The sequence below is a fragment of the Gavia stellata genome, chromosome 24, assembly GCF_030936135.1.
Source record: "Gavia stellata isolate bGavSte3 chromosome 24, bGavSte3.hap2, whole genome shotgun sequence".
NCBI lineage: Eukaryota > Metazoa > Chordata > Aves > Gaviiformes > Gaviidae > Gavia > Gavia stellata.
Genome location: NC_082617.1, coordinates 8,948,229 through 8,963,779, shown reverse-complemented (window position 1 = coordinate 8,963,779; position 15,551 = coordinate 8,948,229). Strand labels below are relative to the sequence as shown.

The window sequence follows — 15,551 nt, the reverse complement described above, 5'->3', positions numbered from 1 at the left end:
TAATAACCTGCTTGATACAGCTGTTTCTGTGCAGCACTATTCAATCATTTGATGGAAGGCAATGCCAGTATGCTACCCACTGCCTAGAACACTCCCATTAACAGAGACCACTGAAACTTAATCTGGGGTTTATTCTTTTTATGTACAGAAAACACAGTAGCAATCCAGTACATCTTTAGCCCAGCTTAGTAGCCAGTTCTTTAGCCTTTGCTTTTTCAAGCTTAGCAATGCGAGCCACTGATTTTGGACCCAAGACGTTACCACCCCAGTGACGACGGATCTGCAAAGAAGTGAGAACAGGTTAGATGCCTCATACAATCTCTTGTGACATCATTCAATTCCCAAAGCTCCCTCAACTAGGAATTTCTACACATTTCAAGCTGTGAACTACATTTCAGGGCAGCGCAGAGATAGAGGAGTTTAAAATCTTTCCCCATGAATGGTGCTGGATTCAGCCATCACCTAACTTCTGGACTTGGGGCATGGAGTTGAGCCTAGCAGAAGCTGTTGCCCTCCCTACAATCCTAGCCCTGTAACCGCTCCGCCTACTTGTAACTTGTTGACAGCATTCACATTTTACCCCACCCTCAGGGAAAGAACCTGGATACAGTGTAAGCAAATCTAGGCACACCACACTCAACAGGCTTTAAACTGATGTCACTATGTCTGAAATAATTTGCATTTCACTGGGAAGCTTTTGGAGATGTTAACAGTATAAAATGGAAGACAAGGCTAGCAGCACAGAGAATCTTACCTCATCGTATCTGTCATTGTAGTTGGTCTTGACAGCCTCCACCAGCTTTGCAAGGGCTCCCTTATCCTCCCTGTTGGGGATAGTTTTAGTTCCTTTAGAGCCTCGATTTACTATTTTCTGTAAGTCTTCTGCCTCAGGATTTAAGAGCTTGTAATGGCAACGTGACTTTTCAGGTTAAGCATAAGCATCATTTGCCAAGGGTTAATCCCTCCAACCACCAATGCTTTAGGAACCTGCACTGCTCAGATTAAGGTTAATAGTTCCATCTGTGTATTTTAGATTAACTATCCATTTTGGCAAGCCAAAATAATCCGCATCTTCAGGATCCAATAGAGCTCTTCATACAAAAGGACACCTATATTACACATTACAGAGGCAGTATTTTAGTTTTACTACTTTAAACTAGAGATACCCAAGTTTGCTATCCACCTGCCCAACAGTCTGTGCTTACGGGCAGTTTGCCTTCTCCACTCAGTGCATCAAGTCAGCAGACAAAATACTTACGGGTTCACTTGGGTGAAAGCAACAGAGGTGCAAGTTTTCCTGTGGACCAGTCGCCCCAGTCTGGCTTTGCCCTTGATGATGCAGTATGGCACTCCCATCTTGCGGCACAGAGCTGGCAAGAAGACCACCAGCTGAAAAGAAAGGGAGTGTGCTGTATAACTGTATAACATCTTTTTATTCTTTGAATTGGCCTGGGTTGTGGCAATTGCTCAGTGTTAAAAAGCTCGGTTTGCTCTTCATTATTGATTCAGGTGAAGAAATTCATACATCATTGCAAGGGCCAAGCCTCATTCTAATACTGGGACAGCTATGAACATGCATAAGCATTCCAGTTATGGTAAATACATCTTTTCATGCAATCAGTTTGTCCTAAAATGCACTTTCACCCCAAACCCAGTTCTGACCTCAGCTTAAGTTACACAGGTAGCCTGTAACAGGTACCAGTGAGTATGCTTACCTCAATGGGGTCAACATCGTGGGCAATAACCACAAGCTGAGCTTTCTTGTTCTCTACCAGAGTTGTGACACTGTTAATACCTGAAAAACAAGTTATAGGTAAGCTTTGATTCCGCTCAGTCTACTTTCAGAGCTTTCATATAAGCCTCATACAACCAGCTCAGATTCCATAGCACAGCTTCATTACGAAATTTGTGAAAACTTTTTGCATCCATTCAGTAGCACAGAGTAGATATTCCATGGACAATCTGCTAAAGCTCAGGGTTAAAAAGCTCGTCTATTTTGCTCTTCACTTTGAGCTCAGGTGAAGAAATTCATACATCATTGCAATAGCTTGTCCAATCCTGTTCAGTTGGAGCAGAGCACCAACTCATCAGTTTTCTAACTACGTACCACGCTCCCACACGTGCAAGCAGCCAAGTCATTGTACAAAATTACCTGCTCGGAGAACCGGTGGCCGCTTAGTCGGAGCATCTCCCTTTCCTGCAGCTTTCTGCTCAGCACGAGCCAGTAGCCTCTGCTTCTTCTCTTGCTTATTTTCTGGCCTATATTTGTGCGCCAGCTTCAGCAGCTGTGTAGCTGGAAGAGAACATCTTCTGGTTAGTTAGTTGCATGACCTGAAAAAAATCTAAGCATTACTTTTTAAAAGACTGCAGTGCATCAGCAATCTTGGTGGTTGTCATCAAGTGTTTTTAGACAGCAAAAAGTTAGCATCACTTGCACAGTGCAAGAGCAGAGCTAACAGTGCCTCCAGAGCCCATATTTACCTCTACATGCACCTCTGCTGGCAAGGAGAGCTCCTTCACTGTTTGGATGAGGAAATGCCTGTGGACCCCCACAGCAATTATGGCTAAAGGTGGAGCACTTTCTCCTTTAAAGCAAGCAACTTGTTTGGCAACATCTATGAGGGAGTTACTCTACATAGGTTGAAAGTTTCTTGCATAGACACTGTCACCTGGAAAAGACTGTTTATTCGTTCACAGAAGACCCTGAAGTCCCTTCTTCCCCCGCACCAATGTCAGCCTGCAGGATGCTGGCTTCCTCACCCAAAGCCTGCACTCCTACAGATTTCTCAAACTACCTGTTTACACAGTTAAAAAAACCCTCCATGTTCTACATCAAGCTGGAAGAATGGACTCCGATGGAAACACAAAGATAACCCTGGGTTTGGATTAAAGTAGGACCTTTGGTATTTTGTATTCCCTAGTGCATAGCAGCTATCAAGACTTAAGCCAGCAAATTCAGACAGCAATTTGCTCTTGACATCACCCCAGTAGCTATCAAAGCCTCCCTAAAATGCTTCCAAAGATACTCTCCAGCTTACCTTGTTAAGTTTTACTTTAGTTTCTTTCCTCTTCTGAGGCATATCCCATTAAGGACCCAAGTCAAGAGAACTTTGTGGGGCACATCCTTACCTGTCTGGCGGTCCAAAGCCTGAGTGAACTGGTTAATGGCAGGAGGCACCTTCAAGCGTTTGTAAAGAATAGACCTCTGGCGCTGCAGTCTGATGTAGCGCGGCCATTTCACAAAACGTGTGAGATCACGCTTCGGCTGGATATCCTGTCCTAAAAATACAGACTTTAACTCAAAGCTGTCTCAAACCCACAAAGCAACAGCATGGGACAGGCATGAGTGCATCAGTGATCTTGGTGGTGACATGTCAGCACTATCACTCAGATAGCAAATATTCTTTCACATCATCTGCACACTGTACAAAAATGGCACTACAGCAGTCTGAGCTGATTTACCACACCACGTGCAAAAGTGCAAAATTCATCACAATGGAGTCATATAATGAGTCTCTGTAATACGGGAAATTCAGCAAATTGTCCATAGCTACCTTCATATACCTAATGAAGGACAGCTCTTAATTTCAAGGCAACTACCTTCCATCACTCTCTCCACTCTACAGCTTTTATTAAAATACCCTTCTGTTTACGATTTAAACATCTGTCTATAAAGCAAAAAAATAATTCAACGAGTAGCCCAAATATCCACTTACTCACCAATGCCAAAGTTCTTGGGCCTCTTCTCAAAGAGGGGATTGACGACCTTCTTGGCCTCCTGCTTCTTGACTACAGCAGGGGCTGGTGCCACCTTCTTGCCCTTGGCCTTCTTTCCTTTCGGCTGCAAACAAGAAATAAACTCTTTCTTCTTTTGCCTCCAATACTTGTGTACTTAAAAGAGCTTTCAGCCCACCTTAGAAATGCATTTTCCCAAGCATTTCACCAGCCTGGCAACCTCCCAGCCTAGCCTTACTTTTCCAGAGAGAGCACATCCTTCGATTTGACTTTAAAAGGTTTATTAACTTCCCCGAGAGGGAGACCGCTTAAAACCGCGTCTTGCTCTCCTCGGCTGGGACGGAATCACCCAAGGAGCGGCTGGCACTCCCCGACACCGCGAACAGCCCAGACACCTCCACCGCGGGTTACTACCCACCGAGCCCGGCCCGGGATCCGCCCTACACCCAGAAAAACGCTGCGGCCTGGCCGGGCTGCCCCGCTCCCAGCACCCCGAGCCGGGCGGCGCCGCGCTGCGCGGCCGCCCAGCCGCAGGCGGGTAGGCCCAGACCCGGCCTCCCCCGGACCGGCCCCGGGCACCGCAAACCGGGCACGGAACACCCCTCCGCCGCCCCCCCAGGCTACTGAGCAGCCGGCGCGGCTCTCCCTGCTGGGCCGCGGCCCCGCGATGGGGGCGGATGGCGGCGGATGACCCCAGCCCCCGCTCCGCGTCCGCCAGCACTCACCATCTTGGACTGAGAAAGAGAAAGGCGGAGCGCTGCATGCTGGGAAGTATCTATGGCGCGCGACGTCTCGCGAGAGGACGGCGGCGTCGCGCGCCGCGGGGCGGGGCCGGAGGGGGACTCGAGAGGGGCGGGAAGGCGCGGGCCGGGGAGGGACGCCATGGCGCAGCAGCGGGTGCTGCCGCAGAGCAAGGAGACTTTGCTGCAGTCCTACAACAAGCGCCTCAAGGACGACGTCAAGTCCATCATGGACAACTTCACCGAAATCATCAAGACGGCCAAGGTGGGCCTGGGCCTGGGCCTGGGCCGAGCCCCGAGGGGAGGGGGCAGCGCCCGCGGGAGCACTCGGGCTCCTGAGGGGAGAGGGGTGGGTTTTTCCCCGGGAGCAGCTTTGAGGGGAGACGGGAGTCCCTGAGGGGAGAGGGGGCGGCTGTGAGGGGGGAGCAAGAGTCCTGAGTGGGAGAGGGGGCGGCCCCACAACCAGGGGCGGCCGTGAGGGGAGAGCGAGGCCCGGCAGGGAGGGGAGGGCTTTCTCCCGCTTCCTCCGAGGGCGGCCGTGAGGGAAGAGGGTTCCTTCCCCAGGGCAGGCGGTGGTCAGTTCTCCCCGGTTGCTGCTGGCCTCCCTGTGTCCGCCCTGCGGGCAGCGAAGCGGCGTTGCTGAACGGGGGAGAACCGCAGAAGCGAGCGGGGAGGGTAGTAAAGATCATCTGCGCGTGCTGTAGAGTCCAGAGGCTGCCCCAGGGATTCCAGGTGTGGATTGAACTGAAATGAGATGCCTTATAATGTAGCAATCATGTATCAGGATTTTAGTATGTAAAGGTGGATACGTATACTTTTTTCTTTAGATTGAGGATGAAACTCAAGTCTCTCGAGCGACCCAGGGTGAACAAGATAACTATGAGATGCATGTCAGAGCTGCAAACATTGTGAGTAGCATCCACTGTTCAAATCAGTGGGCAGCACATCCTTCAGGTACCATTGGGTTCATTATTGCATCTAGGGCAGCCTTTATAACTCTCACAAGGACTGCTGCTAAAAGAGTAACCTGATATTTGGGGTGGCTGTTGGGTGAATTCCTTCTCTAGGGGGAAAGCTGGGTTGGCTGGCTTGTCAGCTACAGGCTTCTGTCAGAATCACAGAATCACTAAGGTTGGAAAAGACCTGTAAGATCATCAAGTCCAACCATCCTCACGTAACATGGAAGCTTCTACTTTATTCAAGGCTTGGGCTGAAGGAGCAGCTTGGGAGATCTTGTTTTAGAATTGGAGCAAAGCACTGTTTTGATAGACTATGTGCTATGTGATTTTTCTCCCTGCTACAAGGTCCGAGCTGGTGAGTCCCTGATGAAACTTGTGTCTGACCTGAAGCAGTTCTTGATCCTCAATGATTTCCCCTCTGTGAATGAAGCTATCAACCAGCGCAACCAGCAGCTGAAAAGCTTGCAGGAGGAGTGTGACAAGAAGTTGATTGCACTACGGGATGAGATCTCCATTGACCTGTACGAGCTAGAAGAAGAATATTACTCTTCCAGGTACAAATAAGGCAGTGGACTTCTGCCTTATGACTCCAGCCCTTTTGGGGTAGTTAGTCCAGACAAACAAGTAGTCCTTAGAGTATAGGTCTTGAGAATGTTCCCAACAAAATTTCACTCCTGTTTTTAATTAGGTCAAACTCTTTTTCTGCAACTAAAGCCACTGCCTTTTCCTTGTAGATATCTTACAGGGTATAAGTGTCATGGTGAAGGAGGTATTCACAGCATCCAACTCTAGGTTCCTGCTTTAGTTGGGTAGATTTGACAGATAATTTGCTTAGGCTTCCTTTGTAATTGTTGTAAAAGGAGATTAATTACCTTGGGGGCATAGCCTTCTGTCTGAGTATCCCTCTGGAGGAGCCTTTCTCTCTCTCCCTAGAGAGACTAGTTTGCTGAGCTGCGTCCTGGTGTTAGATGAGATCACCACATCTTTGTGGTAATTTCTTTCACAAGTGACCTGGTTACACAGTGTGCCTTTTCCCTTGTAGTCCACTGCCCCTGGCTGCCTGGAGTCCTTTTGGGGTGAACATTGGAAATGAGCAAAGGAGACTTGCTCAGTTTCATTGAATTATGAAGTATTGTGATAGGATTTTCTATGGAAGACTTATTACTGATTTGTTTGTGGGATTTTTAATGTTTTAAAAAGACTCTTAGAAAACAGGCTTTAGAGAATTCAGACACTTTATTTTTTTATTTTATTTTTCTGTCATGCACTCCAGCACTTCTAGTTGATGATGCAGTAAATGAAAGCAGGAGAAAACAAATGAGAACCTGATGATTTTGGCTGCACTGTCCAAGCTAAGTGAAGTCACTGCAATAATGCTATGACTTCTAAACAAAAACTTAACTTTTCAAAAACTTATTTAAAACTTTAGTGACTAGGTTTTCTATTTTTGCCTTTCCCTTCTTTCTAAAAATGTTGAATGCCTATAAGCCCAACTAAGTCAACTAAAACCCTAATTGCTCAATATCTTTCGAAGTTAGGCCATTATTTATGGGTAATATACGGATTTTACGAGTAAAAAGATACTGATAGGACATAGCTTAGGAACTGCTATGACATTGGAAGAAAACTTGAGGTAAAAGTTTAGAGTTGATTTTCAAACTTTACTAGGTTTTTCAGTGGGGTGGCAAGGGATCCTAGAAATATCTCAGAAATGAAGAGGGTTGGTCACAAACCCAAGCACCAGTCCAGACCCTGAGAGGTCAGGGCTGCATCCACTCCAGAGGCTGCATACAGCATAGCGGAGAGCTGTATCCAAAGCGATGGGGTGTGGGATGATGGTGCCTCACGTGTGCCAGACGTGCTTCTCTCACACTGTCACTAGACTGCCACCACTGTGTGTCAGTTGCTTTAGCTTCTGGACCAAGGGGTTCTGACCGTGCTGGCATGGTCTGTTCACCTGCGTGGCACCAGATGCAATGTAAAGCAACCCTTCGTAACAGAACTAACATGTAAGCACAAATGTTGGCATACACCAAACGGATTTGCCTTCGTGCTCTTTCTTATAAGAGTGGTCAGGAGATGAGGAAACCTGGCAGCTCTACAGAGCTATGATCCCTCCGCTGAAGCCTCCTATTGTGTAGCACTTAGTCGTTTGCTTTTAGCACTTATTCTGTTCCTCTGCTCTTTCCTGTCTTTTTCTGCACCAAAGAAATTGTGTGTGTGTAAATATAGAAACAGTGATTTATTCAAAGTCCTTTTATAATTAGAGTACTAAGATATTTTTAATGAAACCTTATTGTCTAATCTGGGAAAAAAGGTTTCTGTTACGTCATATGGTCGTAGAGTGATAATCATGTTTAAATGGCTGTAAATGCAATAGCTGGTTTGCCCACAAATGGGCATTCTGTGCTGTCCTGGGAGCCCAGCTGGGGTTGCCTCTCTGCACCATCTGTTACTTTCTTGTGGGTCTGGATCCCGCAGAATTTACAAAGAGGTGTGCAGTCCCGTGACGCCAGGACATGGGTTCCATACAGCCAAACTGCTTCCCCATGCTCCAGTTTCCCTGAAGGTCACTGGTTGGTTTATTTTAGGTCATCCCTCCAGGGAAGGCTGTAGAAAAGTGAGCCCCCTGCAGCAGCATGCCTCCAGGTGCTGCAAAGCTGAGAGCTGCCCTGTGCTCTCTGCACTGCTCCCGACAGCTGTGAAAAGCCAGTGGCAGGGAGTGTCTCTTGCCCAGCCATTGTCACTGCCATTGTGGTAAAGGGGCTTAGGAGACAGCCCCTTGCCCATCCCGCGTAATAGGATGCGCCTCAGGTGTAGGGTTGGGTTTCGTAGCCAGGCTTTTTATGTGTATGTGGGGGTTTTGATGAAGAGACCTGAAAGCAGGTCCTTGAAACTAAAGCTGAGTGGATTGTTCTGAAGGAATCTTTGCTTTCAGGCCCTGTGTTCAGGTAGTTTCCTAGAGCTGTTCCTCTGCCTGCAGACCTGGCTGCATGCCTCGAGGGCAGTAGTGAGTCCCTTCCACGCACTGAGAAACCCTCAGTCAAAAGACAGAGAGGCAGGCTGGCCACTGCTGTTGTGGGCTGTGCAGTAGCTGCTCATTCACCCTGGCTTTTGAGGAGTGTTAGGTGAGAGGCGAAGGTTAGCCTTTTGGAACTGTTCTGAGGCAGCAGGAGAAGCAGTTACGCTTCTGATGCAGCTAAGATTTTCTTAGTAACTCCCCTGCCAAGATGTGGTGGATGCTGTGGCCAGGTTCTCCTTGGAAACCATGGTCTGAGGTCTAAGACTGACAGAAGAGGAGTCGTTCTGGTTCAGTCCTGAAGGTCTTTGATAATTGAACCCAACTTCACTGTGTTGGGGGCTGTAGGGAAGGGTGATCTTCCAAGGGATTTTACAAAGGCCCCAGATATAAAAGCTGTATCTGTGGTCATCTCATTTCTACTGCAAAACCAGATGGGTGATACTGCCAGAAAAGACCTCAGAAGTAGATGCTTGCAACTAGTGCTTTCTGTGTTTATTCCCCAAAGCGGTAACTCCAAGTCCAGCTTGCCTTTTCTCATTCTAAACCCCAAACTTGCATTTATGTTCCATTGCTCCCTCCTCTGAGACCACAGGAGCTGTCTTGAGTGTGGGGTTAGATCTCTACATGTTTCATGTTTGTGCAATTTGAAGTGTCTCATAGTTCTACACTTAAAATATTTCCCTAAGCATCTATTCAAGTCCATACATTAAAAATGTAAATAAAGCTGCAACAACAAAATCACTTGACCCATTGGGTTTGTTTTACTCTGAACGCAAGCTGCTTTCCGCTCCAGCACTCACTTTGTCTTGCGTGTCTCTTGTGTGTGCAGCTCCTTCCTCTCTTTGGAATTTCTTTGGGTTTTGTTCCAGTTTCTTCCACCATTTTTCTTTTTAGTTGTGGCCCTTCCACATTGTGTTTTCCTCAGAGCACAGGCAAGAATTACTTACATTACTTTCCCACACTGCTGGTTCATCCAGCTCTGTAGTCTACACTGGTCAAGTCCAGCAAGCTGCTTTTAGAAGAACAGCTCAGGTTCTGCTGAAAATGGTAGGAGCCGTCAGTACTTTACAGTCAGGCTGGGGAGCTTCAGTAGAAGATCCAGACCTTCTGTGGAGCGCTTTAGTGAAAGGGCAAGGTTGCAAATAGGTTTCTTCTTTACCGTGACAGGGATGGGCCCTAAAACAATTGTGCTAGCTTTTTTGCCGAACTTAAATCTAGATCAGGATTTCTGGTTTTTTCCTCATATAGGTTGTGATTTAGCTCCAAGTAAAATAATTATGGATGAGGTCCTTGCCTCACTCAAATCAGTAGCAGAACTCCAATATTTGGGGTGCCAGGACTTCAGCCCAGATCTTTTCAGGGACGTAGAGTGTCTGGATTAGAATTGAGCTTCTGTTGCAGTTTGTAGCACCAGTTTTGACTCTGAAATTCCTCCGATCCTCACCAAGCCCATGAGGTTCAAGACCAGCCCTTCAGGGGTGTCTTAGGGAAGGCCAGTGTCACAAGACTTGTCATGAGTTTCTGAACACAGACCTTACATCCATGAACGGGTTTTTTGCCATTTTCTTAATGCTTTGCTTCTGTCTTGCTCCCCCTTCCCCTCCTCTCTTATCCCACCTGCTGTCTCTCCTTACTGGGGTTGTTTGTTCTGGAAAGCTACAGTCTGTGTGACAGCAATGATCTTCCACTGTGCGAAGCCTACTGGAGACCAGACTTCGCCACGCTGTCCCCCGAAAGCCTCTCCATGCCTCTGACAGCTGCCACAGCAGAGCAGAGCGTTGCTACCCCCCAGAGCTCAACCCCATCGCACCCTCACGTGAACGGGCATGGGGCAGGCCCCACGGAGCACCCCTGAAGAGGATCCTCTGCTGCTGGACGTGTTCCTCCTGGCAGCACTGCGCTGCTGGAAGTCTTCCACCTGCTGTACTGAGCAAGCGTCTTCCTGTCGGGAGGACGCACTGGAGCTGTATTTGCAGGTTTCTGCTCGCTGGATGGCCACAGTGCTTTCTCCACCCCTGAGACATTGCCATGAGTGTTCCTCTCCCTTAAGAGAATGTGATAAGTAAATACAAAGTTGATTGTTCTAACAAGTTAAGTTAGGTTTGCTTTTACATTGCAGTTACGTGTAGAGTTCATTAGAAATCCAGTTTGTCTCCATGTGAATCTCAGTAAGTACACGCTGGAGTTTTGGGAGCTGACTTTGTTTGGGATAAACTTGAGCCAAATGTGGGGGCGGTGAGCATTTTGGGGTTTTTACCCTGCTTCCCAAGGTTACTGACGTTCTGGCTGCTTTAAAGCTCTCTCAGGATGGCATCTGACAACCTCCGTTCTACAACTGGAGTAAGAATCTTGCAGCATTTTTTACACAGCAGTCTTTGCTGCCAGAATGCTTCACAAGCTTGAACTTCTTGCTCGCAGTCATTTGGGAGGAGGCTCCTGGGACACCCTTATCGAGAAGCAGTATTATCCCTTTTAAAAAGGGCAAACTGAGGAATCGGACTGAGGTATTGATGATGCCACTTGCTCAGGGCCGCAGAGTGAAGCAGTGACACGCTTTAGTTAGTCCGATTCCTTTGTCAGTGTTTACACAGAAACTTTCTATTAACATAGCCTGCGCTAATGTGAAGCCAGCGTTTATGTTGGCTAATAGTTCTGTCTACTAGAAAAAAATCCTGAGATGCCTGGGGCGTACGGAGCAGTGAGGGATACTCGGTTACTCTGGCGGTTTCCTTCCAAAGAAGCACGTTTGGTGCTTTATCTGCAGCTCTTCAGCAGCTTGGCGCTTCTGTCCTTTCCCTTTGCGGTTGTTCTGCGTTGCCGCAGCTGAAAGGGGCTGTAGCTGAACTGGAATACGGTCAGGACAGCTCGGTGTGGTGGGCACCGCGGAGCCGTGGGTGCATTCCCAACGGCTGAGCCGAGCTTCCCCAGCGTTCTACTGTAATGTCTCGTTTCTTAGGATGTGAATTTTGGTATAATTTTTGTTTTATTTTTCTTCCATTCATTTTTGTAATTAGGTGGTTTAATAAAACTAACTCTTTTGTATAATTTTTAAAGCGTGTGTTTTCAGCCACAGGGCTTTGTGAAAATATGACAATATAGAGCATGCACTGGGACCAGCGTTCCCCCACGTTTTGAAGAAAACCCCACTCCTCGCAGCTGTTGCTGTGTAGGGGCCGCAGTCCTACCCGTGCCCCAGAAACCATGGCTACCGTGGAACCTTCCAGACGCCCTGCTGCTGGGCTGGCTCCGGGACCCTCGTGCGGGCAGAAGCTTGGCGGCTCCAGGCTGAACCGGTTACAGGTCTGCCTCCTCCGACCCAGTCATCGCAAATGAGGGTTTGGCACCTCCAGATCGGAGCCTAACTGGGCAGGGGCGAACCGGACGACAACCTGGGGGTGGCTCCGAGGTCGGTGGTGGTGGCCAGGGGAAACGGGGGCAGCGGGGCGACCGGCGGCTGCCCCACAGGAGGCCTGAGCGCCTCCTGTCTGGCTGGGGCACCCCGAGGCTTCGCGGGGGCCTCGGCGGCGGGGCCCTTGGCTCTTGCTGGCTGCGGCAAAGCCCCGTGGCGGTGCCCGCGGGCGCTCCGCTGCGGCGGCTCTTGGGGCCGCCTCCGCCGCGGGTCACCGCCGCTTCCCGCCCGCCTGGCGGCCGTCGCGCTGCCGTCACTTCCTGCCCGGCGTGCTGCCGTCACTTCCTGCCCGGCGCGCTGAGGTCACTTCCTGCCCGAGGCATGCCGCGGTCCCCGCGGTGCCCAGGGGCGGGGACAGCGCGCCTCGGGCCCGGCCGGGGCTCTGCGGCCTCCTCGCGCTGAGGGAGCCGGGCCCGGGCTGGGCAGCGCAGCGCCTGCCGAGGGGCGATAATGGCCAGCCTGGCCGCCCAGGACTCCTACCTGCAGGGCTTGGCGAGGAAGGTCTGCGTGCAGCACGCCCCGGAGTCGCGGAAGAGGAAACTTGGTAATGGAGCTGCGGTGCTTCGGCTTCTGCCCCTCCCGGCCGATTTGTGGGAGCCCGAGCTCGTGACAGGCTTGCTTCCACGGGGTGCTTGGCCTGGGGCAGTGGCGTTGTGTCTTTTTTTAAGAAAAAAGCAACTTCTGCGGTAACGCGGGGTTTCAGAGCGCTTCTGTACACGTGGTGATTGCACGTGGGAGAGCTGGGATTTCAGCGAAGTGTGCCGTTTAAATAAATCCTAAAATGCGTAATTTTTGAAGGTGGAGATATGTCATTGTAATGCTGGAACTTTAAGTCTTTTAGTAATAACTGAATGTTATGAAATGAGAATGTAGCATCGTGCCGTTTTGTGTAATTTGTCTTCCAGTGTCTAAGCCAGGCCAGCCCGAGGATGCTGGCAGACAGCTCAAGAAAAAGAAGAGAAAGAAGCCTAGGAAGCAAGCTGAGAAGACAAATGCTCCTTCAGTCAAACAGGTGCTCTCTAACACCCATGAGCCTACTGCAGGACAGAAAGCAGTGCCTCAAGCCAGCAAATCATCTCCACAGGGTGTTACACAGAGCAGAAATGAGAGTTCTGTTACAGGTAAGAATACCAGCATTGCCACGGTCTGGTCAAAGTTACCTGAGCTGAGGTGGCTGCTTTTCAATTGCTTAACACATGTATAGTTTGGAAAGCCTTTAAGAAGTTCAGCTGAATTGAAAACATCTTTGCTTATTAAATGTGCCCTGAAAGCTTTTGAATGTGTACATAAATTTGTAACGTCACCACTGGGTGGCTGTCTGGAAATAGCGTTTAAACTGTTGAATAATATGGATAGAAAAGGGGGAATTCTAAAGAAACCAATGAAGAAGAATAGAAATCTTTAGAGTTGACATTCTATTCACTGCATCTAAAGAGTTCTCGGAGCCTTTCCCGTAGCCATAGAAAGTTCTTCTGTTTAGCTAGTGCTGTCTTTTAAGTATTTTTATTTTCTTCCTCTCATTTTCAGGGAGCAAAAGTGAACTGGGTTCCCCTTCTTTTTCTGCAATGAATCTCTTGCGTCAGAGACTACATGAGAAGATTAAAAAGGCTTCTGGACGAGTATGAGAACTCTTAATATGTACCCATACGTGTGTTTATGCAATATAAATTCTCCCTAGCCTCCCAGGGGATGTGGGGAGAAGACTACGATCTTACAAGGCTCAGGGTTTGGGCTAATTCCATCTCCTAAGGAAGTGCCTGTAGGTATTGCTGGGAGACCTGTGTGTATTTTGTGGTCTGGAAAAACACATGAGAAGAGGTAGGGCCTGGCTTGGAGGAGTGTGTACCTCTGGTGATTTTTGGGAAAGAGAAAAGCATTAAGAGCCTGAAAGGGAATATAGCTACAGGGTGTTGAGAGAGAGTACGGGGTCTGAAATGCCTTTGCAGTGTTTAGTATCTCTAAAAGCTGAGCCCACAGCTTCTTGTCACAAGTAGCTCATTTCTTAGGAGAAGTTTAAAATCAGGAACTTGAGGACATCCCACTTTTAATTCTGCTTTATCCTTTTAAGGCTCCTGATTCATGTCTATCCTTCTTCTTAGGATGATACCAAAGAATTACCCCCTTCAGTCCTGGAGAAGAGGCAGCGAAGGAAGTATGAGAGAGAGAGGAAGAAGCGCCGAAGAAAGGAGCTAAAGATGAAGGCAAAAATGGAGAAGAAAGAAACTGAGGAGGTACCGGTAAAGCCAGAAAGCCAAAAGGAGGAGAGCACAGCTGAGATTGTCTTTAACAGGGTCGAGGTCCATGAAGAGAATGAGTTGAGCAAGATCCAGAAGAAGAAAGAGAAGAGGAAAGCAGTGAAAGGCAATATCACTCCTCTGACGGGCAGAAACTACAAGCAGCTGCTGAGCAGGCTGGAGACCAGGAAGAATAAGCTGGAGGAGCTCAAGGATAAGGACCAGAAGAAAGCTCAGGAGCTAGAGAACAAGATGAAATGGACAAATGTTCTCTATAAGGCGGAAGGCGTGAAGATTCGTGACAACGAGGAGCGCCTGAAGGAAGCTCTGAAGCGTAAGGAGAAGCGTAAAGCGCAACGCCAAAGGCAGTGGGAGAAGCGGACGGAAAAAGTGGTGGAAAAGATGCAACAGCGGCAGGAAAAGCGTCGTAAGAACATTCAGAAGAAGAAGAAGGATAAGATAGAGAAGAAGAAGGCCAGGGCCTGGAAGAAAGGCCGTGTTCTGCCAGAGGACTTGAAAAAAGCTGGCTTAATGTGAGGGCGAGGCAGCTGGTCCTTGCAGCCTGGGAGTGGGAGTTCTGCTGGGGCGGTCAGTGATGAACTGTTGCGGAGCGGCCCTGTCCAGCGGCCTGGCGCGGCCGTGCTACTGGGAGGAGGCAGCACCCGAGGAGACCAGCCTGTGGGGCAGCTGCGGCCATGGCTTCCCAACTTAATAATAACAAAAAAGCCTATTGTGTGGTTGTTAATTAAATTTTCTACCCCAAAGAAACACCTTCTGATTGATTTATTGTAATAATTACCATTTTCCTAAGGGGAAAATGTCAGTTGCTGTTGTTTCCTCCGGTGAGCCGTACGGTGCTGGACGTCTGGGGCAGCCCCCGTGCTGTGGTTGCCATCGAGGGAACCGAGCCCCCCCCGCCCCGGATCAGCCCCCCGCCGGGGGCGGCCGTCTCCCGGGGCTCGGTGCGCCCGGGGGGCGGGGTCCCGAGGGGGCGGAGCAACCCTCGGCCCTGCCTCCCCGCGCTGCCATGGCAACGGGGAGGGTTGCCCGCCACGCCCCCCTCTTTCCGTTGCTATGGCGGCGCGCGGCGCGACCGTTGGGGCGGGCGGCGGCGGGAGCGCGGCTGAGGTGAGCGGGCGGCGGCGGGCGGGTCCGCCTCGGCTCCCCTGAGGGGACGGGCCGGGCCGGGCCGGGCCGGGCCGCCGAGGTAGCAGAGGGGCTCTTCCCCCTTCAGTCCAGCGCCCTCAGACACTGGTAAATCATCACACAGGTCTTTTTAAACCCTCCGAATGCTTCGCCTGCAGCAGTGTTGGCAGAGAGTGGAAACCATGCGGTAGGCGTGCAGTTTCACCCCGAGGAGAACCTTCTCAAACGGCACGGGTTTATCTGCCCCTCGGCCCCTAGGCTGTAAATCGCAGTTCTGCTGGAAACAGGCCTGGAAGTCGGCTGCGC

The 15,551-nt window shown here is 49.6% G+C and overlaps 3 protein-coding genes and 4 non-coding genes across 8 annotated transcripts; 2 read left to right on the top strand and 5 right to left on the bottom strand.

Moving 5' to 3' along the window:
* Positions 1-111: 111 nt before the first annotated feature.
* RPL7A (ribosomal protein L7a) lies at positions 112-4,489 on the bottom strand. The gene is made up of 8 exons (XM_059828723.1): positions 4,461-4,489; positions 3,721-3,841; positions 3,130-3,279; positions 2,153-2,293; positions 1,716-1,795; positions 1,259-1,389; positions 755-824; positions 112-280 (listed from the first exon to the last, which is right to left on the bottom strand). The coding sequence occupies exons 1-8, from the start codon at positions 4,461-4,463 to the stop codon at positions 176-178; spliced, it is 801 nt and encodes a 266-aa protein (XP_059684706.1). The 5' UTR covers positions 4,464-4,489; the 3' UTR covers positions 112-175.
* Positions 1,463-1,535, bottom strand: LOC132319133 (small nucleolar RNA SNORD36). Its single transcript, XR_009484449.1, has one exon. It is a non-coding gene; the product is annotated as a small nucleolar RNA SNORD36 (small nucleolar RNA).
* LOC132319140 (small nucleolar RNA SNORD36) lies at positions 1,968-2,044 on the bottom strand. The gene has a single exon (XR_009484456.1). It is a non-coding gene; the product is annotated as a small nucleolar RNA SNORD36 (small nucleolar RNA).
* On the bottom strand, positions 2,371-2,436 carry LOC132319142 (small nucleolar RNA SNORD24). The gene has a single exon (XR_009484458.1). It is a non-coding gene; the product is annotated as a small nucleolar RNA SNORD24 (small nucleolar RNA).
* On the bottom strand, positions 3,348-3,420 carry LOC132319141 (small nucleolar RNA SNORD24). The gene has a single exon (XR_009484457.1). It is a non-coding gene; the product is annotated as a small nucleolar RNA SNORD24 (small nucleolar RNA).
* Positions 4,490-4,617: 128 nt separating the features above from the next.
* On the top strand, positions 4,618-11,374 carry MED22 (mediator complex subunit 22). 2 transcript variants are annotated; one of them, XM_059828714.1, is made up of 4 exons: positions 4,618-4,740; positions 5,303-5,383; positions 5,780-5,988; positions 10,119-11,374. In XM_059828714.1, exons 1-4 carry the CDS (start codon positions 4,618-4,620, stop codon positions 10,309-10,311), a joined length of 606 nt encoding a protein of 201 aa, XP_059684697.1. In that variant the 3' UTR covers positions 10,312-11,374. The 2 variants fall into 2 exon arrangements, with proteins under 2 accessions (XP_059684697.1, XP_059684696.1); XM_059828713.1 differs by having other exon boundaries at positions 10,113-11,374.
* A 928-nt stretch (positions 11,375-12,302) lies between these two features.
* On the top strand, positions 12,303-14,752 carry SURF6 (surfeit 6). The gene is made up of 4 exons (XM_059828923.1): positions 12,303-12,409; positions 12,771-12,986; positions 13,393-13,484; positions 13,965-14,752. The coding sequence occupies exons 1-4, from the start codon at positions 12,316-12,318 to the stop codon at positions 14,634-14,636; spliced, it is 1,074 nt and encodes a 357-aa protein (XP_059684906.1). The 5' UTR covers positions 12,303-12,315; the 3' UTR covers positions 14,637-14,752.
* Positions 14,753-15,551: the final 799 nt, after the last annotated feature.